Consider the following 27,387-nt stretch of genomic DNA (forward strand, 5'->3'; position numbering starts at 1 on the left):
GGTGGATCAGTTTAGTTAAAATGTTTATTTTTTTTTTACTTCTGTTAGTTTTTTGCACATTGAAAGAGTTTTGTAACAGGGGAATACACAGGTTTTTTTGCAAAAGGTTTATTCATACTGGAATCATTTCTCTCACAATATTACTTGGAAAGGGGTTCGGCTTATATCTAATCAATATTTAATTAGTAAAGGAAGTGTCATTCAAGCTTATACACAGGATTTACCAAGTAAAACATTTTGCACCTTTTGTCCTGAAACTTTGTTCTCATACAGAACAGTAAAAACTAGCAGTCTTATAATAAAAAGGTTTATATACTAAATCTTTGAATGATTTCAAATGGCAAAGGCAACTAAAACGGGGAAAGCTTGTAAATGATTTAATATTTTTATATAGATCTGTGTATGATCACATTAATTGTAATAATCCAGTGAGATTTTTGTCTGATAACAGCCCGAGCCTGTTTGTCTGGCAACGTCTCCAAGACGCTTCAAGAAACCTCCTGCAAAGCTACCGAACTGTTAAAAGTTTTAGGCATTTTCTTGATCAATTAACTTCTATTAACTAAATTGAATCAACATTTGGTGTGAGCATCTTTTGTGTTTAAAGCAGCTTTTGTCCTCGGTGCTCTTGAGCAGAGTTTCTCAGGAGCTTTGCAGGAGGTTTCTTGAAGCGTCTTGGAGACACAGTTCTTCTGGATTGAGTCTCAGTTTGTTCTGTTTCTTCATGTCATTCCAGACAGACTGATGATGATCAGATCAGATCTCTAAAATATCACTGGATTATTACAATTAATGGCAAAAGTAATGTTTGGAAATGTAAACTGATATTTCATACTGACACACTACAGAAAAAGATAGAAATAGCTGACTAAAAACCATTTTTTAGCTGCTGAAAGTACCAGTGTTCTCATCATTTTGGCCACCACTTTATATATAAACAGTACCCACATGACAAATAATATTCCCCTTATGCAACTATTTATGCTTGTACAATGCATATCGTTATAATTTTACGTAACGTACACAAAACCACTTTAATAAAAAAATCATTTATTAATTTTTTGTTTAGGCTACTCACACCTCATGTAAGGTAAAACAAATGTGGTTATACACCCATAAACATATAAACTGTACAGCTGTACCATATTTGCGTATCTTTATACAACATTGTTGACTGTTCTCTCTGTTTTTCGGGACGGTTTGCACAAAACGCGTTCTCCTGCGCTGTATTTAAGCAAAATAAGTTATAAAAGTAGCAGCAAGTCCCAGCATTGCAAGCGTAGATCTGTTTCCATCATCTATCAGGGTAAGATGTGAAACTACCACACAGTTGAATGAATGCAGTTGTATTTGTCATGAATGTCTCCACAGCGTCTTCAGATTCAGTTGCCTCATGGCTTGACTGCATGTCTGAGTTTGGTGGAGTCTTTGGTGTTGCTTTGAGAGTCGACCAGCACTAGAGGATTCTTCTGGTGGTTCTCAATGATATCAGAGACGCTGCTGAAACGCTTGAGAGAGAGAGAGAGAAAGAGAGGATTGTTTAGTGACTGATCTTTTTCACCTCATGCAGTGAAACTTATGGAAGCTTGGTTTTTTCTATGGAATAAAAATAAAATAATAATTGTGACTTTTTTTTAAATCCTATAACTGTTTTTTCTCCCTCGCAATTATGAGTTTATATTAGGGGTGTGCCATATTGATAAAAAATAATATCTTGATATTTATTGTTTTTGTTTTTTTTGATAATGATAATTAAAGGGACAGTTCACTCAAAATTGAAAAGTCATTAATTACTCACCCTCATGTCGTTCCAAACCCGTAAGACCTTTGTTAATCTTCGGAGCACTAATTAAGGTATTTTTGATAAAATCCAAGAGCTGACCCTCCACAGACAGCAAGGATATTACCACAATCAAGGTCCAGAAACTTTGCAAGGACATCAGTAAAATAGCTGATGCATGTGTTGTTTACATGATGCAGAAGCAGACACATGCGTCGTGATATTCTCCACAACATACAGGATGAGGAGGAGAAGAATTGTTGAATAATGTTGTTATTTTTGAAAAGTTACGGTTGAACCCCTGATGTCACATGGATTATTTTACCGATGTCCTTGCTACGTTTCTGAGCCTTGATCGTGGCAGGATCCTTGCTGTCAATGGGAGGGTCAGAGAGCTCTTGGATTTCATCAAAAATATCCTAATTGTGCTCCAAACACGAGTTCAAGTTTGGAACGGGGTGAGTAATTAATGACAGAATTTTAATTTTTGGGTGAACTAAGCCTTTAAACAACATTTTGCTAAGTACCTTGTCTGGTTTAGGCCTGTCATGGATAAATAAATGTGACACTTAAAACCGCCAGCATGTGGCAGCAAGGCCCTGATTCACTGAATCATTAATGAGAGCAAAAACGGCTGATTAATTTAGAAATGAAGCAAGCGACTGTATTTATGAATGGATAATTGAATCGTTGACTCAGATGATTTGTTCAAAAACAGATTCATCCAGAAAGGAAACACTGCAGTGTTGGTCTGAGTCACAAATGTTTGTTTGGCAAAACTAACAAAAAAACAGACAAAATTGGTTCTAAAAATGTAAGTCACTCAATATTCAATTGTTGTTTGTTTAACTGTTGTATAAAATTGATATTTCAATTGTTGTATAAATTGATTTTTTATACAAATATGAAAAACAAAAACCTCTACAGGTATTTTAACTGCATTATAAAAGGCTTTATTATGCAGTGAATATTTTTGGACTCTCAAAACGTGTTTTTCTTTGTTTTTTTGCAAAGCGAGTGACATACTTGATAATGTAAGCTTGCATATTGAAAAAAAAAAGATATTATTGCAGATAAATATCTCACACCCCTAGTTTATGTCTCACAGTTCAGGTTTTTTTCTGTCAATACTGAATTTATATCTCACAATTCTGACTTTTTTCCTCTCAGTTCCAAGAAAATCTGAACGGAGTTAAAAAAAAAAAGTAGTTTAATTAAGATATCAACTTACAATTGTGTGGAAAAGTCAGAATTGTAAGATAAAAAGTTGCAATAACTTTTTTTTTATTCTGTGGTGAAAACAAAACTCAGAATTCTGAGAAAAAATGTCAGAAAAAAAAAAATCAGTTACCTTTTTTACTTTTTTTATTCTGTGGCAGAAAAAAGCTTCCATAGACATCAGAATGTATTTTGACACTTAAGTCGCATTAGCGGAGTGGTATGAGTGCATTATTGAAATATTATTGAGTTTAGATTGACATGAGGATGAGAAAGTAATGACAACATTTTCATTTTTAAATGTGAATTAAGTGTCCAAATACTTTTTGGGGCAACATCCATGTGGTTTTTACCTCCTCTCCTTGTTTTTCTTTCCCCAAAGCATACTGTTTGGTGGAAGTGATGTACCGGACAGGGATGTTGTAAACTCGGCCGTTGTAAAACACCACCAGCGTGTACGGCTGCTGCGCGTCCACCCCAGAGCTCTTCCTGAGCAGAAAAGAGCCGTCCTGGAATCAAATCAGACAAAGAGGCACCTGTAAAGCAGGGGTAGGGAACCTTTTTTTTTGATTAAAGAGACTTTCTTTAGTATCAGGCTGCAACATAACAAAATTGAAAAAAAGTTTCAGTTTGTTATTTTAATAGGCCACATCAAGTTGAAAACGAGAAATGTTGCCTTGGCAGCTAGCTGAAATAAAATAAGTTATTTGTTTTTAATTTTTTTTTGTTATATTTCAGTTAACATTTATTTTATTTCAAGTACTGAACATGTATTTAATGGTTTTAGTTAACGATAATAGTCCTGTCTGCCCCTTGCTCTTGCTGGTATTTATAATGCAGTGCTATTCAGCATAGTTTTGGGTTATTTTGTGCAGGTCTGACGTGCCTTAGATGAGCGTATGAGAGCGTCCTCTGCTGTCTTGCGGTCACAGCTGCTGGCATACCAGACCTTTTTATACACACCAGCTTCCTGTGTGAGAGAACAGGACAGTTTAGACTGACAGACACTCTAAGTACATGCTGGGATGTTCTTGATTATAGTAGTTATGCTGCGAACTGAGACACACAAACATCAGGGGACTTTTTCATTTTCTCTCAGAGCCAAACCCTGCAAAATGAAAAATGAAAACATATACATAAAGAAGTAAATGCATTTAAAGGGAAGTCAATAATTGCAATCACCTCTTCAGCATCTCTAGCTGAACTACTGTCTGAAGGCAACGTCCCTCTGCCTGTGGAAATAAAACAATATTAATCAACAGCTAGAAAACGAAATTCATCAAGGCTGTCAGAAAGTGTTGATATTTATATTGGCTTTATGGACACATAAATGTGTCTATTGCAAACTGAAGAAGCTTGAATCTTACTTTGGGAGGGAAGCTGTCGAGGCAGAGGCATCCTATAGCAGAAAAGGAGACTGTCGTTTAGTCCTTTTGTTCGTGAAATTAGAATAGTTTATGCATACAGGAGAAAATGAAACTTTAAAAAAAATTTTTTACTTGGCTCGATGGAACCCTGTTGGCGACGGGCTCGGCATGGTGTCCGGTGGGCTTCGTGATATAGTTACTGGTGTTGTTTTAATAGATGTGGCTGTAACAGAGTTCATGCAATTGTTAATAGGGGACTTTAATCCGCTCTAAAACAATACAAGGTCAGGGTTAAAATCGCTCTTTATAAATGCGCTGGAAACTCTCATGTTGGCCACATCTACAAGTCATTGGCTACATTCAGAATAGCCTACTACCATACTAGTGCTACTTGAGCAGTATGCTAATTTTCTGTATGCATGCATACATGGATCTGCAACAGCTTAATTTGTCTGTCAAGTTGTGCATTTAAAACAGAGCTTAATTTATGGAATACTGCATCAGTTTAACCAAACGCAGTGTAGATTTTATTTGTGCACTATGCTACTTTTCTGCATGAATGCACTGATCTGCCAAATTGTGCATTATAAAACAGCTTAATTTGTGGAATACTGCATGGGAAACGTGCAGTATTCACATTTTATATATGGGTTCATGCATGGATCTGCCAGCTTGTGCTGGAATACTGTATCAGAATCATGCAGCATGCTGATTTTCTCTATGCATGCATGCATGGACCTGACAAACAGTACGCTAATTTTCTGTATGCATGCATGGATCTACCAAATTGTGGATTATGAAATGGAGCTTACTTTGTGGAATATTTGTGCAGTACAATAGTTTTCTGCGTGCATGCATAGATCTGCCAAATTGCACGTGAAATTCTGCATCAGAAACATGCAGTATGTAATTCTTACTCTAACTCTATGCATCCATAATGCAAATTGTGCATTATTAAACAGAGCTTAATTTGTGGAATACAGCATCAGTTTGACCAGTAGGGTAGCTTTTATTTGTGTGGTATGCTGATTTTCTTTATACACGGATAGATCTGCCAAATTGCACATTATAAAACAGAGCATATTTTGTGGAATACTGCATCGGTTTGACCACCAAACTTAAATACATTGTTTAACTTAGATTTATTTTGGAGATCATTAATGAGCATCTCTTGCTGAGGTACAAATGCAATGTAATGAGGTCACATGACCACAGTGTAGTAAACTGCTTGAAACATTTATTGCAGCATAATGCTTTCTGTTTTGCATCTTACTATTTAAAATAGTGCAGTATGCACCATATATAATGCTGTAAGCCGTATGGAAGTCTGTTCTGAACATAGCCATTGCTTTCTCTGTTCTTTTGCAGTGATTTTGATAGTTACCTTCACTGTCTCTGTGAGCAATGTTTGGTTTCTGCAAAAATGGACAAGTATTTGTAACTGAATGTTTTGATTTACCATTGAATAGTACAGATTAGATAAGATAAACGAGTCCATACCGGTGTCAAAGCAGGATTAGCACTCTTCCTGAAAGATCAGCAGTGATGAACTGTTAGATAGTGAATCTGATATTATGGCAGATTGATTTATTATCATTCAGTGTTTAAGGGATTCACTTACAGGTCTCTAGGTCGCGGTGTGGGCATTGATGGTCTCCGGCCGTCTGTGGTCTCCTTTGGCCCTTCATTGACACCTAAAGAGGATCAGACACATGTTACATACATGCTTTTTCATGCATTCATTTGCTCAGGTCTGGTTTGTGACTGATACTCACTGTCGTCTGCGTCACACACCTCATACTCGTCCTCTGACTGTGGTTCCTGCTTAAAACACACATAGACCATCATCATTTTCTCCATTCAAAACATGCATTTACATTCTTATGTACATATAGGTCATGTATTTATACGCTAATCACATGTAGCCTACATCTTGTACATTTGCACCACGTTTTTTATGTTCTTATTAAAAAACAAAAAAACAAAAAGTGTGTGTGTGTATACCCTTACCAAAAAGTAGTATACTTCAAGTTTATTTTATTAAGTATACTTAAGTAAAGTTCAAGTATATTTTTAAGTATACTTTATGTAGTAAGTATACAAATATCAGTGTACTAGTAGTATACTTATAAGTGTACTTTCCTCTTCAGGAACTCGAGCTGCGTCGAAGCGCTATGGGAATGTCTTCAGCGTGACCGCGCTCTGAATCACATGTGTAATCTGTCCAATGGATGGGCGAGACGTCACGGGCGGGTGACGTTATCGGCCAGGAAGCATAAAAGCACGTGTGGTGGAACTGGCGTCCGCTTTTTTTCATTCAGCAACCGCTACTCTGTGTGTGTGTCTGTCGATCTGTGTTGTGAGTCTTATTTAGTGTTGTCTGTCCTTACACAATCACTTGAAATAAGCTCCACAATGTCTAAAAGTGCAGAGAAAACTAAGCACTTGGGCGAGAGCAGATCGCATTACAGGCTGTGTGTTCCTCCCTGCAAACTATCACTGCTGGGGATACACACAGTCTGTGTGTGGTCTGCTTGAGAGCAGTAGTAGAGATTGGCTTGCCAACCCTGCCACGTACGGTGTTCCAGGGCGCATCGATCTCCAGCGAGCACACGTCTCAGTTTCTTCTGACCAGAAACGTAGCGGAGCTGAGATGCTCGCCACCCCTTCGGGGGTCTCTAGAGCAGCTAGTTCGGCTGTCTCCTGCCGGTGTGCCGTTCCTAGCCGATCTGGGTACACCAGAGGCCAGTCTCCAGAGACTGGTTCTCTTAGTAGGCACCTAGCGGTCTGGGAGCCCCTGCTAAGCGCATCTCATTGGGTCCTGCCTGAGCAGGCTCTGGTTCTATCAGTCTAGTCTTCCTAGAAATGATGCGGGTCTGAGGACCGTCGTTTCAATAGGAGACCTCAGCTGAGGCAGTCCTGATGCTATGCTGGGAGCTCCTTGTCGCCGTGTAACACTAGCGACGGACGCGTCCCTCACCGGTTGGAGAGCGGTCATGAGTGGCCACCCTGCCCGCATCTGACATGGCATATCAATTGGCTGGAGATGCTGGCCGTGTTTCGAGCACTCAAACACTTCCTCCCAGACCTAAGAGACCACCATGTGTTGGTGCGCACCGACAGCACGTCGGTGGTCTCGTACATAAACCACCAGGGAGGTCTGCGGTCGCAACCCTTGTACAAGCTGGCGCACCAGATCCTTGTGTGGTCCCACGGCAAACTCCTCTCATTGAGAGCAGTGCACATTCCTGGGCATCTCAATGTGGGAGCAGACGTTCTGTTGAGACAGGGGCCGAGACCCGGGGAATGGATGCTTCACCCCGAGGTGGTGAAGCAGATATGGAGAGTGTTTGGCCAGGCACAGGCGACCTGTTTGCGACTCTGGAGACAGCGTGATGTCCTCTCTGGTTCTCTCTGACTCCTCCAGCTCCTCTGGGACTGGATGCTATGGTGCAGACTTGGCCAAGGCTTTGTCTGTACGCTTTTCCCCCTATCGCTCTGCTCCCGGGAGTTCTGGCTAGAGTGCGCCGGGACGAATTCAGTCTACTACTGGTAGTGCCGTTCTGGCCAGGCCGAGTATGGTTCTCGGACCTGATTTCTCTCCTCAACGACACTCCAAGGGAGATTCCCGTCAGGAGAGATCTCCTCTCACAGGCGTGGGGCACTATCGTCCACCCTCGCCCTGAGCGGTGGAAGCTGTGGGTGTGGCCTCTGAGGAGGCACAGCTCATAGCTTCCGGTTTCTCAACCGAGGTTGCTGAGACCATCCTCCAATCCAGAGCTCCCTCTACGAGGAAACTGTACGCCCTGAAGTGGAAGCTCTTCACTTCATGGTGCGGAGGTTGCCAGCTTGACCCAGCTAACTGCCCAATTGGTACAGTTCTCGAGTTTGTGCAGGCCTGTTCCTCCACAGGGTTAATCCACTCCACCCTGAGGGTCTACGTGGCGGCTATCTGGCCTACCGGACCCTTCTCGGTGGCCTCTCAGTGGGTAGACACCCCCTAGTACATGTTTCCTCCAGAGGCTGAGGCCTCAGGCCAGAGAGCTTATGCTATGTGGTGGATCAGGATGCTATTCCATAGCCTCGAGTCCTCTGCTCTCCCCCTCTTGGGGATCAAGACTCACTCTCAGAAGTTGGCCTTTGGGACGCTGGCCCCGTACACTTTAGCCACTCGTGGCCCTTTTTCTCTCGCCCTCACTGTGCTCCTGAGGGATACACACAGGGCAGGGACTTGGAAGTATTAGTATAGGCTATACTTTGTTATATGAACATACAAAACATCAAAAGAAAGAACAGTATCTGCTTGTAAACAGAAACATTTTATTAAAGCTTGATCGACACCACAAAGCTTGACAGTCATTATTACCACTTCATTTGTGACATTTTATTCCATAACGTTTTGATGCTGTTTTATGTCTGATGATCATGTTAGATTACACGTGGAAGCATCTGTTGTTTTGGTATCTTCACTTGTGTTTTTTTTTTGGAAATTCTGTACAGAAGATGTGTACTAGCGCCCCCTACGTATAACAATGGAAACATGGATTCTAGGAGCACAAGTATAGCTCAAATATATTTAGATTTTTTCCAAGTATGTCAAGTGTACTTAAATGTTATTTTAAGTATATTTCTGAGAAGTACATAAAGCCCATTTCTGAGAAGTACATAGAAAATAGACTAAAAGTATACTTTCCTCTTTTTTAGTTTAAAAGAAGTATACTAATAGCACACTTGAATAAACGTATTTTTCGTAAGGGTATATGTATATATAACGTATTAAAAAATCCTCAATACTCACTGGAGTTATTGTTGGCCTTTTGAAGTTCATTCTGTGAATAGATAAAACATGTAAAATTAAATAGTTTTTTATTTGTGCAATCAATCTTTCTTTAAAACTGAAGTGGTGAATGCAGAGCTAATCTAGTGGTTTGTAATTGTTGTCAGGTAATAATGGTTGTGTAATACCGTGGACTGGCTTTAGGTAGCACCATATGTGTTTTGTTGGGTTGTAGTGTGGTGTTACTCCTGCTGATCAGAAGAAAACTTTTTTTTTTCACAGAGAACAACAGAACAGAAAAGCATGTGATGTGTGACTCAGTAACAAAGGGCATGAGGAAGTGCAGGACTGAATCATTAAGGGCTGTTATTGCTCTTTTAGAATCATATTAACACTATTACTGTAAGTTTGACCAAATGTAGATTTTAACTTGTAATTATTCTAGTCTCATATTGTGTAATCGCTGCCTTAAATTAAGTCAAAGTGGCATTTTTTTAAATCAAAGTTGAATATTATTAGTGCTGTAATTACTACTAAAGAAAACTGAGTTCAATGTGTGTTATAAAATAATCTAGAAAAACAGGGTTAATTTGAATGGAGTTTTACCTTGTCTTAGACTGAGAATTCTCCTATAATTAAACACAAGCATTTCGTCAGAGCAGTTATAAAGCAAATGAATAGTCCATAAATGAATATTATATATAATGCATGATGTTATTTGTTGTGCTACCTCAAATTTCATGCCAAAATTATAAAAATAAATTATATAAAATAAAATAACATTTAAAAAAATAAATGCAACAACTAATATATATATATATATATATGTATGTGTGTGTGTGTGTGTGTGTGTGTTATATTAATATGTTATTATAAAATATTATTATAAATATAAAAAATAGTATTGTAAATATAAAAAATATTATATTATGCATGATGTTGTACAACCTCTAATTTATTCTGATTTTAAATTCAATAATAATAATAATAATTGTGTTAAAATCATGATTTCCATTATTGCATTGAGAGACTTTTCTTGAAAAATAAAATGCATGCAAAGGAAATTATTATTATTATTATTATTATTTTGATCTGATTGATCTGAATATCACATCAGTGATGTGGACAAAGCTCTTTTTATTTCAGCTCACCTTCATATCAGGAACCTCACAGAAATCTAAAAAAAGAAGAATTTGAGTGTATTACATGTATGATCCAAAAATCTTATGAAACTGTGCATTTTTTAAAATAATCTCATGAAACTCTCACCCGGATCGTTTACACGGACAGGAAAACACGGTTTGACAGCTCTGTTAATCGCCGGCTCTATAAACAGACATTACGCACCATTAGAACTTGATTTACCCATTACAGTCATATTAATAATTCAGTGCGGAGCAAAATAAACGCCTTCCTCTGTCATCTTACTTGTTAGTGTTTTCTCAGTGGGGTCAATGTAATTATCATCAACCGGCTCGCCTTCCGGCTCAATGTAATCGCCCTGAACGGAGGAGAGTGCTTTAGTATCAGGAGTTTATTGTGCGCTAAATTAAATTCTGAGTTAACAGTACAAGCCGTTATTACGTCATCTTCCTCTGCCAGGCTGCGGTGGGTCGGTCGTGGGGGTTTGTGCCTCGGTTGCATATGGAAAGGTTGGTTTGGTTTTGCCGGTCGACCACGACAGCTGTCTGCAAGACACAGGAAGTCTGGTTTTACATGCTATTGCTGCTTAACAGAACTTTCCTTTTATAAAACTAAACCTTTTAGTCTTACAACATCACTTATTCCACTTCATTTTGTTCACATTCATTCTGTTGAACACAAAAGGAGAAGTTTTGATGTATTCCATAGTTACCTGGGGCTTTTCATTCAAAACCTCTAAAAAACCTTTTGTGCTTGATGGAAAAAACTCATACAGGTTTGGAAAGACGTGGGTAAAGAAATGATGATGAGTTTTAAAGTTGAGTCAGTGATCGCAAGCCATTTTTCTTTGTATGATGAGTTTGAGAGTGAAAAATGTTGGACAAAACTTAATGTTCAATCAGGAATCGACTGGATTATGAAACTAGGAGTGACAACAGCTGAAAAGGAAAGTCAAGTTCAAGTCCAGAACGTCAATGTTTTTCTTGCATCATTTGCGTAAAGATTCACAGCCAAATTTTGTCAAACACCATGTTCGTGTGGTAATTCAATTGCATATGAATCCACACCTCTGAGTTTACAAGAAGGAATCAATTCAGAAGTCGTTTGGCAAATCTTTTTATTCACATTTTTAATTTTTATTTTTACATTTTCATCTTTATTTTTACTTGTCCCTTTTTATTTTTATTTTTTACATTTTTATTGTCCTTGTTTAGGTATTATCTGTTTTAATTAAAATTTTTACATAAAAATTTTTGTTAGTTTTTTTTTTTTTTTTTTTTTTTATATGTCTATATAGAATTAGTTTTTAACCTTTATCATCCAGATTTTAAATATGGACACTTTTTTTTACTGAAATGCTGGAAAATATTTACGTATATAATATTACATCACCGTTCCACTACAGTAAGTGGGAGCTTTAAAAAAAAAAAAGAAAACAAAAGTCACAAATAATTTAAATCAGCCATTATTATGACATGCAATAAATTTGTAAAATATTTATTATATACATTTATTTAAATTAAAGGCTTGCACAACTAATCATTTTACTAGTCCATGTTTACCTTTTTGGCTTTAAATTTCTGCTAATTTCTACATTTTTAAAAAGACATCCATCCTTTTTAGAGAAAAGCATTTTAAAAACTATAGTAGGTCAATTTCCCCATTTTTTTAAATTAATAAAAATTATTAAATAAGTATGTACATTTACTGCATAGCATAATAATAGCCCATTTAAATAATGTATGTAATTTTGTTCTTTTTTTTTTTCTTCTTAACAGCTCCCACTGAGGTATGTTGAGGTAATATTATTCTTGTGAACATTTTCCAGCATTACAGTAATATTTCTTAATTCTTAAATATTTAATTTCAATATTTAAAATGCGTGTGCATTACCGTGAAGCACAAGAATTAGTGTACGGTGCTTGGCAGTGGTCAAAAAAGATTTAAAAAGACTTCTGCTGGGAGTCTTTATGCGGATAGCGTGGAAAAAACACTGACATTCTAGATTCAGACCTCAATAAAATCCCTGACTAGCTCCTGTTTATGTTGAAATGACCTTATGTCCCCATGAGAAACAATTACAGTAATTGCCATCCAAATGCATGAGTTTTAACAATAACATACAACTTATGACCAAAACAATTCCGAAAGTATACAGAGTCAGTTTTGACTTTCTGATACAGAGAGCGTGATCCTCACCCACATACTGTCCTCTGGGGTTGGTGATGGACGGGCTGACCGTAAAGGCCTTCATGTGTCCTTCAAGCCTCGGCGGAGGTTCGTAGTTGTCGTCATGATCGCCCTGAGGGTCCTCGTATGTATCGCTGTCCTGTTATATTTAAAGACGTATATGTGATCCATGCATTTCCGGCCAGATGCTTTTACATCAGTTCAAATCTGTATAGCTGTGACACTTTTTTGCTCATTAATTTTGAAAATGTTTCACTTAAAGCTTAGATTCATCTCTAACATCTCTCACATGTCAGGACACTGTTAAAAATCAAAAGTTGAGAAAATTTTAAAGTTTAAGGCAACCAGCTTCAGCAGATTTTTGAGTTTTGAGAAAACTCAAAAATCTGCTGAAGCTGGTTTCCTTAAACTTTTATAAACTTTTGGTTGCCTTAAACTTTTCTAAACTTTAGATTTTTAACTGCAGGTATTACTTGTTACAAATAAATATGTAACTTAAGATTTGATTGAATTGGATGTAGGCCTACATGACAGTGCTATTTTAGAATCACTGAGATTATAGTATTAATTAATACTATTAATACTATATGAATTAATATTTTAATTAGTTTTTATTTTTTACATTTTAATTTGTACTTTTTTATTTAAATGTTCTGTTTTAATTTGTAATTTTACTTTTTACGTTTAAATTTTTAAGTCATTTAGTTTTTGTCATTTTCTTAGACATTTTTAAGTCTATATTGTTTTTATTAACTTTTATTTTAACTTTTAGTTATTGTAGTACATCAAATGAACCTAAATGAAAATAATATACGTTTTCTTCGGCAACTAGTTATTTTTTTTTTATTAATGTTTTAATTAGTTTTTAGTTTGACTTTTCCAGTTTTTTTTGTTCTGTTTTTACGTTTTCATTTCTACATTTTAAATTTGCTTAAATATTTACGTTTTTGTGAAACTGAGCAATTTCTCACTCCAAATTTAGTTTTTATTATAAAATTGCACTAAAATGTCGTTTTTTAATTTAGTTGATACTAATTAGGCACGTCACCTTTCAGACATTTTCAGTTCACGTAAAACAGCTTTTTTAACAAATATTGTGAAACTTAATTTGTGAAATGTGATGTGTTAGTTTGAGGTAGCCTATTGTTTTCCATGCACATGGGCTATACAGTTATTGCATTACTTATGTTACATTAATTGAGCGTTACATTTGCAAAAATTCTCTTGTAGGCGAGCTGTGAATGTCTTTTACTGAAGTAGACTAATGCACTTACAAAATCTGAATCAGAGTCTCTCTCAGAATCCGGAGCTTCGCCTAAAAAGTGACACAACATGATCATGAGGTCCGTAGCTGAAAATACTTACAATGACATGTGATTTGTGAGATCACAACATTTATCCTGCACTTAGAATGATATAATTGTGTTTTGACAGTCCATAAATATACTGAAAATTCCCCCGACTGCACTGAGTTACATCAGCTAAAGCCATTTTTTAAGGATCCGATCAAGTAAAAATAAGTGCACATTTTTCAACTGCACATTGACTTTCTAGTTCAGAGACTTGAACTTGCCTTGATAGTCTCGTACTGGTACTTTCGGAGGTCTTTTCTTCTTTATTCTGAAACAAAATCAAAAGCAACCCTAAATTCAAGAGGTTCTTCATTGCTGTTGATTTCAGCACATTGTGGATTAGAGACAGTTTCATTTGTCAGCAATGTTTAAGCACATAATTGCATGTCATCTACAACATATGAAAGCAAAAACATACAGTGGCAGGACACAGAATAATGAGACGGTTGTTAAAGTTAAAGGCCAGCTTATAGCAAGTCTTTCCAAAGACACCACAAAGCTCTCCTAGAATTTACGGTGGGCGTCTGGTGCCATTTCTTCACACACAGACAGACAGAATCAAAGCAGAAACCTTAAAGGCTGTTGCTCCTGATAAGAGCTTTCATAAAGTTTTTAAGCAAGATCATTTGCTTAAAATGAAATTATATATATTTTTTAAATAATTAATTAAATAAACAAAATTAAAATAAATAATTCAATAAATGAATTAAACTAATTTAAACAATCAAAAATCAAATTAAATCATTAATAATTAAATAAATTAAAATAAATTACAAATTCAATTGAATCAATAAGTTAAATAATTAAATACATCAAATTTAAAAATAAGCCAAAATTGACTCATAAATAAGTTAAGGATCTGAAGCGTCAATCAACAGGATTCACAACAGAAACACAGTGACACTTAGATCATACCGGTCCAGCGTATTTCTCCCAGTTTTGAGAATATTAGCTGTTTGTTCAGTCTGAAACCTTCAATAAATGGAAAAATGCATAAATGGAAAGACAACTGTAATGATAAATGACATCAACCTGCATCATATCTGCTGAATGAAATCCAATTTTTTTTGGTTTTTTTTATACTAATTTTGGATGCTGATTCCAAAAATAGTGTCTGTTTTGCACATTGAGCACGTCACACTTTCTATGATTCTATAAAAAACTAAATATGTGCATTTTGTTGCATTTCTGCTTTTGACATCCATTTGTTCAAATTTCAGTCCTTTTTCACATGCATGACATTTCTTGATGCCTAATCCTGATATCTGCTTTTTCCCCTTTGTAGATGGTAAATGAAATGATGCAGTTTGAACTTTTGACATTCGACTGCTTGTTATTTTGATTAATGCATTAAACACACACACACACACACACACACACACACACACACGTTGGTTTTTGTGGTTTATGGGGACTCTCCATAGGCGTAATGGTTTTTATACTGAACAAACTGTGTGTGCTATTGCCCTACACCAACCCTACACCTAAACTTAGCCCTCACAGGAGACTTTGTGCATTTTTTGATTTTCAAAAAAACACCATTTAGTATGTTTTTTAAGCCTTTTGAATTATGGGGACATAGGCAGTGTCCTCATAAACCACCTTCATATTGTAATACCTCTGTCATACCCATGTCATTATACAAATTTGTGTCCTCATAAACCACATAAACATGCACACAATGCATGGAAAATTATTATTGATATTTTATATTCTGCATCATCAAATTAGGCAATTTTAGGCTTTTTTGCTAATTAATATGCAGGGCTGAACTCCAGTTTCTTAGGTAAAGTACCAGCACACCTTTTGTCAACAAGCTGCATGATTTGATGAATCATTGATGGCTGGAGCACAAATGGCGTGGAACAAAAATGCACTGAAGTTTCATTTTGAGGGTTTTAGAAAAAACCCTAAACCATAAGCATGAACAATAGTATCAGTGATACTTGACTTGGCAAACACCACAAATAATCACATTTGTAAACTCATTGTAATGAGCTAAAACCATTTTGGGGTTTTCATGTTATTATAATGAACATGCATTTATGAATGTTTTGATACGGCAGGTGTTCCTTCATTAATAACAGTGCTTGTTTTTGTTGTAAATTTCATGCATGTCACACCTAATGGCCTTTTTGGGACTATTCCTCTGTATGAATAGAGGAAGTGAGAGGAAATGTGTTTGAGGACAGTCAGCAGATGTTTCCTTACGGCTCTTTTCAGACTGTCTTAAACTCAAAAAATGACTTTTTTCTTCTTCTGTTGTGTTTTAATTAATGAAGATGTATGCAGAATATAACACACCTTTTTAGTCTGTTGAAAAGGCTGTCGTCGTTCTTTTTTATGTCTTGAACGATTTTCTGGAGCTGCCTGAAAATAAAAACACGAGTTAATAAAAGCACATGAAAAGTTTGATTGGTAAGGTGTCTTTTGTAATAGAAAGAAGGCTGGATTTATTTGATCAAAAATACAGTAAAAATTCTGAAATATTATTACAATTTAAAATATCTGTTTTCTATTGAATATCTGTTAAACTGTAATTTATTTCTGTGATCTGCAGCTGTATTTTCAGCATCATTACTCCAGTCTTCAGTGTCACATGATCTTCAGAAATCATTCTAATATACTGATTTACTGATCAACAAACACTTCTGATTATTATCAATGTTGAAAACAGTTGTGCCGCCCAATATTTTTGTGGAAACTGTGTTACATTTGATTTTTCAAGATTCTTTGATGAATAGAAAGTTCAAAAGAACAGCATTTATTTGAAATAGAAATCTTTCATAACATCATGCATGTCTTTACTGTCACTTTTGATTAATTCAAGGCATCCTTCCTGAAGAAAATTATTAATTTCTTTTAAAACACTTTGTTTTAAATGGTCAGATCGATGGATAGGTATTTATACCAGTACACATGCTTCGTGAAGCTCTCAGACGTTCTGTAAGTCTCTGTTGAAGCGTAAAGCCTGTGTTTTAACAGCTTATCAGAAACCAAGTGAACTGCGTCTGACAGACAGCGTCTGAGCTGCTAACGTCTAGAGACAGAGGTGACCGAGACACATGATGAATATGATTACAGTCCTCACCGCCGCATAGAAACTCAACACAATCCAGCTTAAACCACTCACTAAATTCAAGATATCCATCAGTCGATACGAGCCGGTCACTGACCTTCATTGGTGTCAAGTATTGTTGTATATCTGATTATATTTTTTTTATTTAACTTTTATTGATAGCCTCTCACAGGAGTGTCCTGGCCACAATGAGCAGCAGTCAGTTTCAGCACAAATTTACAAAACAAAACAAACAAAGAACACTTATCTTAAACGGTTTTACTTTTTGTAAATAATGATTTTAGTGGAATTTCAAAAGCTTCCTGTTAGTTTTGAGAGATGCAGATAAAAAAACAATATATTGATAAATCATTTGCTGTTTTTCAGTTGCTTACTTATACGGATTTACTAAATGCAAACATTTTGATTTATTGAAAAGTATTTTAAGTGAATCCCTGTAATGTAAACTGAAACTGAGCGCAGACGACTTCCTTATGCTTAGATAATAGTGAAACTAAATCATTTCAGAGTTTGTCTTACCTAAGTTTATCCGTAGCAGGAGCCGTGAATCTGTTGAAATGCTCCATTCTGACTGCGGTGAGTTAGTAATATGAGCTGCTAGTTGAGTGTCAGGTAGTAGTTGAATGGCTCATACTGAGCGTGTTGGACATCGGTGGTTAAGCAGCACATGCTGCAGATGTGTTGAGGAGGGCGATTTTTTTTTTTCCACAGAAGTGGTTGGTAATGAGGATTATGAAACTGCTGTTGAACGTCATGTTACCTCTATATTTAGAGCCACTTTGAACTGATTCACTTCAATGAAACAATGCTATTTCTTGCGTCTCTGTCTTTTCAGTTCTCTGTCTGTGCATTTTGCAAATTTTTATGCATCTAATAATAATTATGAATGTTTCCATGAATGAACTTGATTATTGCGCTCTTTTTTTTTTTCTAACAGTCAAGAGGCTGCACTATGAATGATATTTAATGCATTTGTATTCATAATTAAACAAATGTGCAGATGTGTTTTACTTCATGGATATGAAACAAACTGCTTGACTTTTCTAAAAATGTTTGTAAAGGTTAGTGAAAGTAAGCATTTTATTTTTGGTTGCATTTGTAACTGACGAGGAACTGGCTTTTTGCTCAGTTGGTCTTGTCTGCACTTTATAAAATATATATTTGTTTCTTTGCCAAAAAAAAAAAATACATCGCTAAAATGTCTAAATCTTGTAGGATATTTAGAAGTGAAAACATTCTGTAATTTTTTCATGCATTTTGTAAAATATAGAGAAATAAATTACAATAAAAATTGGATGAAAGATTATTATATTTTTTATAAATAATTACAAATTATATAGAGTGCAAATATAACATTAGATCAACACATAAAGTAACAACATAAAAGTAGCAATTCAATGTTCTTTACTGATTTGTTTTGCGTTCTGACCATATACTGATTTGTATCTTTGAAAAATTCACATTCCTAAAATTTCAGTATATTTAGGCCTAGTAGGTCAAACATTCTGCTTGATCTGCAAACCAAGTAAAGAAACATAATTTAATGTTCTGTGCTGGTGTATTTGTGTATATTCTGACAACAACAACAACATTGGATTGCTAAAATATCTATGGCCTGGTTTCACAGAAGTTTTTATAAACATGTTTTAGAAAAAGCATTACTGGTGTGCATCTTGAGACAAAACAAAGGCACGGATATATTTTAAGATCAATCGGTACAAGTTTCTTTCAGTTGACATTTTAATCTAGGACTAGACTGAAACCAGGGGTATGTTTTATAGTTTTAGTAGTGAACAGTGCTGGGTAGTAACTGATTACATGTAATCTAGATTACATAATCCATTACAATGATTTTTTATGGATTGCATGATTGCATATTTTACATAGCTTCACACAATGGCAGTAAATTATTCATAATGTATGAACACCTAGCCTGCATCTCAATGTGCATACTATCCATCCTAAATTCTATGTGATATTAGTCATTTTCAATACTATTTAGGGTGGATAATATGCAAATTGGGACACAGGGCAAGTCTTTCTTTTTTTCTTTTCTTTCAATGTTTCCTTTCTAAATGAACCTACCACTTCTATTTGGACAGTCTTCCAGTTTTTGTGTAATTAATGGAGCATACCATGCACTAGTCAGGTGGCTACAACTGCACAGAAACTTAATTAGTATTTTTATGCAATGTATAGATTTGCAATCCACGCCTCTGAACAAAAGCACCAATCAGTCAATTAGGTCATGTGTAATTACATATAATTGCAAGTAACTAAACACTGCCGATGCGTAGCCGTGAAATACTACAGTATTTCTTCATCATGTCCCGGGGACTTCACTAATTATTCAGTCTGGGTGAAAATATTTCAAATCTGGAGGACTTTTAAATATTACTCATGTAATATTTTCATGTTTATTGATTAAAAATGGAATATATTTTTTTGTCCCAGTAGTTAAGTCAAAAGTATCTTAAAGGCATCTAAAAGTAGTCCGATTACATTACCTAATATGCCTAATCCAGATTATGTTACTTAAATACAATTTTTGTCTTGTAATTTGTAATTAGTAATGGATTACAATTCCTAAGTAACCTTCCCAGCACTGGTAGTGAAAATATTGATAGATGTAAAACTAGTCCAGCAGCTTCCTCATTCCTGCAGACAATCATTGACCACCATCAATGAGGAACACATGAGAAAAATACTGGGGATTCACTTCTACAAATAGACTGCGGGGCGGAGAGTGTATAGAAATAGAAACGGAAACTGATTCCTTACGGCCGATGAATGAAGCTGAATTTGTTGAGGTCACCGTCCGAGAGCGTCTGCAAGAGAAACAACAGAGTTAAAAAAATCACTTCCATATTCTGAGTTCAGTCTGTCATATAGAGTAAAGTTTTCCATAACTCGTCAGTGTTGTATAACTTCAAGGAGAATTTCTGCAAAGAGAATCAGTAATGTTTAGTGACAGTCTGGTTCTGTTTGAATGTTTCTGTGAGACACACACACACACACACACACACACACACACACGTGCACACACACACACACACGCACACACACACACACACACACACACACACACACACACACACACACACGCACACGCATGTTGGGTTTCCATGTTTTATGGGGACATCCCATAGGCGTAATGGTTTTTATACTGTACAATCTGTATGTGCTATTGCCCTACACCAACCCTACACCTAAACTTAGCCCTCACAGGAAACATGCTGCATTTTTAGATTTTCAAAAAACTTTATGCTGTATGATTTATAAGCTTGTTTCCTCATGGGGACCAAAAAATGTCCCCACAAGATTAAGATTTACTGGTATTACTATCCTTGTGGGGACATTTGGTCCCCAGGACGTGATGAATACCAGGTGCACACACACACACACACACACACACACACGCACACGCACGCACACGCACACGCACACGCACACACACACACACACACACACACACACGCACACGCACACGCACACGCACACACACACACACACACACACACACACGCACACGCACACGCACACGCACACACACACACACACACACACACGCACACGCACACGCACACACACACACACACACACACTACCTTTGCTGAATATAAACTTGTTTGAACTTTTCAGTGATTAAACAGATAAATATAATAATTATAAAACACCTGGGACACCTGATTCTTTCTGCATATTTGTTTTCATCAAACTTTAGAATGTATTAATTTTCATTAAATAGTTTTCATTAAATGGTTTTAGAAATATGCATGCAAATATTGTTATATTGCTTTGTTTCTGATCAGTTTATATGAATTGGTGTCATTTAATGTGTTTCAGTTGTTAAAAAACGTAAAAAGATATATTATAAGTCATTGACACGTGGCCTGAAATTAAATTATAATAATAGGATATTTAAATATTTATTTATTTTCTTGCATTAAATAAATTAAATATATTAAAAATTTTTATTAAAATTTTAAATAAAGAAATAAACACATACAAAATAATGCACGAATATTGGTGTTGCTGATAAAAATGTACACTCTTAATAATAATAGTTTGCCATTAAATCTTGTACATGATATACTTTACAATAGTAGATCATAGTAAGAAAAACAACATATTATTTCACAGAATGTGATTTCTAAGTAAGAAAAGCCAAAAGGTGAACTCATCACACTCATCAACATCAACACCTTCAGTAACCACACTGACTAATTCAGTTGTTATCTCAATGTTATGTCCCTTACTAATTTAGCATTTTTCTGTTTTGGGACACACTGGTTATGTTTGGAATGAAAAACTATAGCCCATGTTAAAAGAGTTGCTGATGGTGTTTTTCCACTCCATAATAATGGACTCACTGAGCATCTGTTTTGGCTTAAATGTTGATCAGATCCATACATTCCCAGGGAACACAAACTGATTCAGATATACAGCCTGAAAGAATTTCTATTTGATTTGATATTATATGAAGTAGCTGCCAAATTCTGTGTAATCAGAAAACTTTAACAGGCCTTTTTTCTAATTTCTAACACTAGGTGGAGTCCTTAGCCAGCGTTCCAATTCACCTGCTTGTGCCATATGCACTCAAAGTGTGTTGGAGAAAGTCCATACATCGGAGTGTTTTGATAGACATACTGTGATGACAGGAGACCATCAAAAGGAAGAAAAACCATCCTGAATGAATCCTCTGAGCCCCACAGAAATGATCCTCAATCAAATGTACTGCATTCGGCCTATTTATGTTTGATGTTGCAACACTTAGGCCTCCTTTCATTTTGTCCTTTTTAGTCTTTACTGAGTCTGAATATTCCTGAAGATGCACCTTTACTTTAAATGACATTCTGACATTGTCTGGAGGAAATGAGTGGTGTTTGCTCATGCAGAAGACTGTCGTGGTGTGAAGGTGTTTTGAGTGTTTGTCAGGGCGCTACAATGGCACTGCAGCACTGCTTTTAACATGTTGCTATGTGGTTGCTAGGGCATTCTGGGGTGTTTTTAGAATGTTGCTACACAGCTGCTGGGGTGTTCTAAGGTGTTTTTAGAGTGCGGTTGCTAGGGTGTTCAGGGGTGTTTTTAAAATTTTATGCAGTTGATAGGGTGTTTTTAGAATGTTGCTACACAGGTTGTTTTTAGAACGTTACTGTGTGGTTGCTAAGGTGTTTTTAGAACATTTCTATGTGGTTGCTAGGGTGTTTTTGGGGTGTTTTTAGAATGCTGCTATGGACTTGCTGGGGTGTTCTGGGTTTTTTAAAGAATGTTGCTATGCCATTGCTAGGGTGTTTTTAGAATGTTGCTACGCAGTTGCTGGGGTGTTGTGGGGGTGTTTTTAGAATGTTCCTATGTGATTGCTAGGGTGTTTTTAGTACATTGCTATGTAGTTGCCAGGATGTTTTTTGAATGTTGCCATGCTGTTGTTGGGGTGACCAAAACACACAACAGAATTACTAAAAGTTGAACTAAAATTAAGGTAAAAATGAAAAATACAAAAATAAAATATAATTAAAATCTACACTAAAACCTCAGTAATACTAAAATAACACTGGCTGCTAGGGTGTTCTAAGCTGTGTTTAGAATGTTGATATTTTTAACAATGGCATTAGTCAAGGACATCATATTTTGGGGTTATTTTATTTTATTTAAAATTTTTGTGTGGATACTGTAGTCTAACGCAGTAAATAAGCTGGAGGCCTTTTATTTTATTTTTTTAAATAAGCTGAAGGCTTATATTACTTTTAATTTATGTTACTATATTTCTGTATTTTTGTTTTATTTATTTTTTAAAATTTTGATTGCATGTGAACTTTGGTTGACACCGTCACATGAATAAGGCTTTAGTTAGCCTCAGATATCAAGCTATAAGTGAAAATGTTTGTCACAAATCCTTCTGCTTTCAGAGTAATACTTCCTGCATGATGCATCTGAATTGACCCAAGCTTCAAAACCCCTGCCATCCAAATTTAGCGAGGCGCCTTTCTTAAGAATCTGAAGGGAAACGGCTCTAATAGAGACAAATGCAAGAGGTTGAGTGCTCTGAATCCCTGCAGCTCTCTGAAGAGACAAAGACAAGAAAATCACCTAGCCCTGCCTAAAAATCAAGCTTAGCCTTTTGACACAGAATAAAATATGGAATATTTCACCCTTGCGCCTCCTGGATGCTGCTTGCTGAAGTGAATTATTTATGTGGAGTTTCTCCAGGAGTCGGAGAGAGACACTTCAGCAGAGGCCTGGAATCACAGCTGCATATTAAAAAGCTCAGCAGAGTCTCAGCTCGAGTCCCACATCCACTCACCCCTCGCTTTCACAACTCGGTCCAAAACTGTCTGCAAGCCGTGAAAGACATCAGAGGAATTCTGTATCAAGAACACGAGATCGTCGAGTTTGACCCAGCGCTCTGTCTGAATGAAACGCCACAGTTACTTCTGTACTGAAAGAGGAGAAGACAAGCAAACGGACTCCAGGACTCTTGTGTTGACACTTTTCATCTTTCACACTGATCTGAGAACGGCCGGCGCTGGCGAAGCAGCAGAGAATTGCTTTCCAAGCTGCAAGCTGCTCATGATTGAAGACTCCTGACGTGCCTCGTTTCTCTCCTGTGCTTTACCTATTGAAATCACAGGGTTGTGATTTATAAAAACAGGCCTCTAATGTTTTGACCTCTGCTTCTTGTTGGAAAAATAGCTTTTAAAAGAAAAATGTAGTTGAGTTACTCATTACTCAGTAAATTTTGCCACTGATTCAACATAAAAAACTATTATAGTTTTTATTAATATTTTGAATTGGCTTTTAATTTTCTTGTTTTCAGATTTCATTCACATACAATTTTTCATTTTAATTTTAAAATAACTTTATGTAATTTTTAATTTTATTAATAGTGTTTTTTCCCCCCTTTTATCTACAGGTTTAATTTATTTTAATTTCATTTTTAGCTTTAGGTTTTATTTATTTCCAGTCATTTTAGTAGGTTCTTCAACCTAAACTTATTTCCATTAGTTGACAAGGAAACAGTTAGTTGGTTTTCATCTTATATTTACTTTTTATTTCAATAAAAAACACTAAGAATTACTATTATAGTTTTTATTAATATTTTGAATTGGCTTTGTGTTTTTTATATTACTATTTGTGCTTTAATTGATTTTTTTCAGTTTTAGTTTTACATTTTATTTATTAATATTATTTTATTTATTATTTAGTAAGTAATTTTAGTGCTCCAGCTTCATCTTATTTCAGTTAGTTCCCAAATAAACATTTGTAATGTTCGTTTTTCATGTTATATTTATTTCAGCTTTTTTTTATATCAGTTGCTGCCTTAAATATTTTCATAATCAAACAAGCTGTTCAAGTTTTTTTTTGAACTGTTGTTGAATCTTTAAAAAGGTGGTTAATTATTTGGCATTATAATGTAATTGGAAAAAAAAAAACATATTTACTTTCTGATAATAACATTTTTACAGAGATCGTTGGTTATTTTATCCCACTACTCCCCAACAAAAAGTGATCATGTTCTGTTTACAAATGGCTCATCAGGCTCTCAGCACACACTCACAGAGGAAACGTTCCTGTGATCTACAGACTCTTTCACCAGATGGTTACCGCATACACACCACATGAATATGCAAAGATGTCTAATATATGCCCTTAACACCCATTCAGGAGGACAGTGGGAGTGATGTAGAGGAGTAATAGAGGAAAACACGTCCTAAACATACGGCACGATGCTGCGACTTCGCTGAACTTTGAGCAGGAGACCGATGAAGCTCACACAAATAGAGTATATTTGTACTGGTCTAGTGCCAGTAAGGCTACAAATGGAAAAAATGGCTTTTTTGTGAGTGAATGAAAGTACTGGCTGGTCAATCACTATTTAGGAAGCAGTGTTTTTTTCCCTAATCTAAAAGAAGGAGGGCAACTCGCTGAGTCAACAAAACAAAAATGAGGAACGATGTAATTTATTTTCAACATAACCTACTTTTGATGAGATAATTAAAAAGCATCCAAAACAGGTAAGAAGTTTCCTTTCAGTTATGTTTTTTTCTAATTTTCTTTACTTTTTTTTCTTTTTGTATAATTTTTTGTATTATTTCATTTATTTCATTATATCTTATTATTTTAATTTATATTTTAAATCAGAAAAACAGAAATAAGAAATCACGTATTTCCTCTTCAACATACTTTTAATGAGATAATGAAGAAGCATAAAAACAGGTAAGAAGTTTTCTTTTTTATTTATTATTTTTTCTTTTAGTTTCTCTGTCTATATTTTTATTTTTGCATTTTATTTTCGAGTGTATTTAATTTTCAACATATAAGAGGTTTTCTATTATTTTTTCTTTAAATTTTTCTGTTTTTTTTGTATTTTATAATTTATTTTATTTTATTTTATTTTATTTTATTTTATTTTATTTTATTTTATTTTATTTTATTTTATTTTATTTTATTTTATTTTTGAGTCAACAAAGCAAAAATAAAGTGTATTTAATGTTCAACATACTTTCAATGAGATTATATAAAAAGTCTGAACCCGTACATCTTTTCTTTTCTTTGCTTTTCTTTACTTTTCTTTTCTTTTCTTTACTTTAATTTTCTTTAATTTTCTTTTATGCTGGGACCTATCCCAGGGTCTCAGGCTGAAAGCTTTTTAATTTTTTTATTTTATTTAAGTTAATTTAATTCTTTAATAGTTGATTTATTAATTTATTAAATTTGCCAGCCATTATCACAAAACTACACACATACTGTCTACACACAATCTAACAAATCAGTGATATCCACACATATTGTAATTGATTTGAATAGATTCAGGCTGAATCGAGTTAGAGTTTATATGGCGCTCAGTCAGTAAATTTGTTGTTGGACTGATAACCTAATTTCAGCCTACTTCAAGCCCCACCATTCATTTTTTCCTCATTGAATACCCTATTTCATTGGGAAATGTCAAATTATTAATTACCCACGTTATGAAGGGCGTAATTTCTCTGTCACCAAACAGAACAGCAAACATAATGACTGTTTCCAAACAGGTTTCCCAAGCACTCCTACAGGTAATCTCACCCAAACCTGCTTCGCTGATTCAGCTAAACTATCCCAGTTAGATCATGAAAAGTCTTTGTCAGACCACATTTGGGACACTGATCTAATATCTGCATCAATGCAAATCCATTACAGAAACCACAGCAGTCATCATTACACATTTAAATAAGTCAGGTTTCGGTTCCCCATGTGAAAGTGTGTTTTTTTAATCACATTTATCACTGATCTGATCTAAAATGTGTGAATTAGTGGAAACAACTCATATAAATGATTAAAGAAAACAGATTTGATTTAGCTAAATGCGCCATTTGCAAAGAGAAAACATCAATATTGAGCAAGAAAGGAACCTACCAGAAAGCGACAGCCGTCAATCTTGTTTCTCTGTACAGCGTCAGCACAGTCTTTCATGTTGTGCTGTCAACAAACAACATTACGTTTTAGTAATTTGACATAGTCGTGAATGAACATTGTGTGCAGCACATCAATAAAATAATAAAAAATATTGAAAAGGTGAGCAGTCTTGCTAATATCTCTTGCAAAAAAACATAAATTGAATCTCCAAATGCTCACCTGACTCAGAAGAGCAGCGACCTGCGTTGGACTCCAGCCCTCACATTGCTCTCTGGTTGGTAAACTCATCCTGGTCAGTTGTCAAGACTAACTCCTCTCAACCGGCTCTGATGATAACTAACATTTAGCAGAGGCTTTACTGCTCTTTATCGTATGAGGCAAGTTCATGCAACATGGGAAGTTCCTCTTGACGGTAACTGACCCTATGCGAATATGTTCTCACACTTCTCTGTCAGAAACTGTGGTGAGGATTTAATTTATTTAGGTATGCAAAGCCACAGCAGAGTATTTCAACTGACGTGTGATTTTGAGGCAACTTAACAATGCACATAAAGTGTGAATTAACTGCTTTTTAAAGTAAAGCCCTTCTCTGTGGGAAAACAGAGACAGAAAGGGAAATGAAAGATAAACCCGAGAACACATTTTAGAGCGGAACTAGCTGTTACATGAGCTTAATGTCAGGAACTGTGAGGTTTTTAGCCAATTGTTTGGTTGTGGTTGGTGATTTGAAAAAGTTGGGTTATTTGCTACTTTCAAGCAAACTTATGGCAGTTTGGGGCAAGTTGTCACATTTTCCCCGTTTTTATTTTATGGCAACTTATTAAACATTTTTTGTAAAATAAAAACAAAAAACAATGTTTTGATGTTTTAGAAGTCCATTTTTGCATACATGTTTGTCCTGAAGATAATTATATGTTATATACATTTAATAAATAAACAAATACATAAATTATAATACTATAATTTACTATTATACAATATGACAAAGTTCAACCGATGTGATTTATTTAATGACCTTTTGATCTATTTTATTATTTTTATTTATGAATATATTTTACCTGGTGAAAATGTTTGTTAAATGACTTGTA

The 27,387-nt window shown here is 35.4% G+C and overlaps 1 protein-coding gene across 11 annotated transcripts; it reads right to left on the bottom strand.

Moving 5' to 3' along the window:
- LOC306884331 (B-cell linker protein-like) lies at positions 1 to 26,892 on the bottom strand. 11 transcript variants are annotated; one of them, XM_079440094.1, is made up of 25 exons: positions 26,519 to 26,892; positions 26,300 to 26,362; positions 19,688 to 19,734; positions 16,132 to 16,197; positions 14,743 to 14,799; positions 14,049 to 14,095; positions 13,750 to 13,790; positions 12,485 to 12,614; positions 10,727 to 10,830; positions 10,571 to 10,643; positions 10,412 to 10,468; positions 10,294 to 10,319; positions 9,749 to 9,771; positions 9,331 to 9,390; positions 9,164 to 9,194; positions 6,141 to 6,189; positions 5,987 to 6,059; positions 5,866 to 5,893; positions 5,750 to 5,780; positions 4,498 to 4,588; positions 4,366 to 4,397; positions 4,181 to 4,230; positions 3,885 to 3,968; positions 3,352 to 3,507; positions 1 to 1,508 (listed from the first exon to the last, which is right to left on the bottom strand). In XM_079440094.1, the coding sequence occupies exons 1-25, from the start codon at positions 26,585 to 26,587 to the stop codon at positions 1,392 to 1,394; spliced, it is 1,605 nt and encodes a 534-aa protein (XP_079296220.1). In that variant the 5' UTR covers positions 26,588 to 26,892; the 3' UTR covers positions 1 to 1,391. The 11 variants fall into 11 exon arrangements, with proteins under 11 accessions (XP_079296220.1, XP_079296224.1, XP_079296226.1 ...); XM_079440091.1 differs by having other exon boundaries at positions 1,036 to 1,508; positions 9,331 to 9,393; XM_079440096.1 differs by having other exon boundaries at positions 1,037 to 1,508; positions 6,141 to 6,186.
- Between the last annotated feature and the right edge of the window lie 495 nt (positions 26,893 to 27,387).

This window comes from Barbus barbus, assembly GCF_936440315.1.
Source record: "Barbus barbus genome assembly, chromosome: 18".
Taxonomy (NCBI): Eukaryota; Metazoa; Chordata; class Actinopteri; order Cypriniformes; family Cyprinidae; genus Barbus; species Barbus barbus.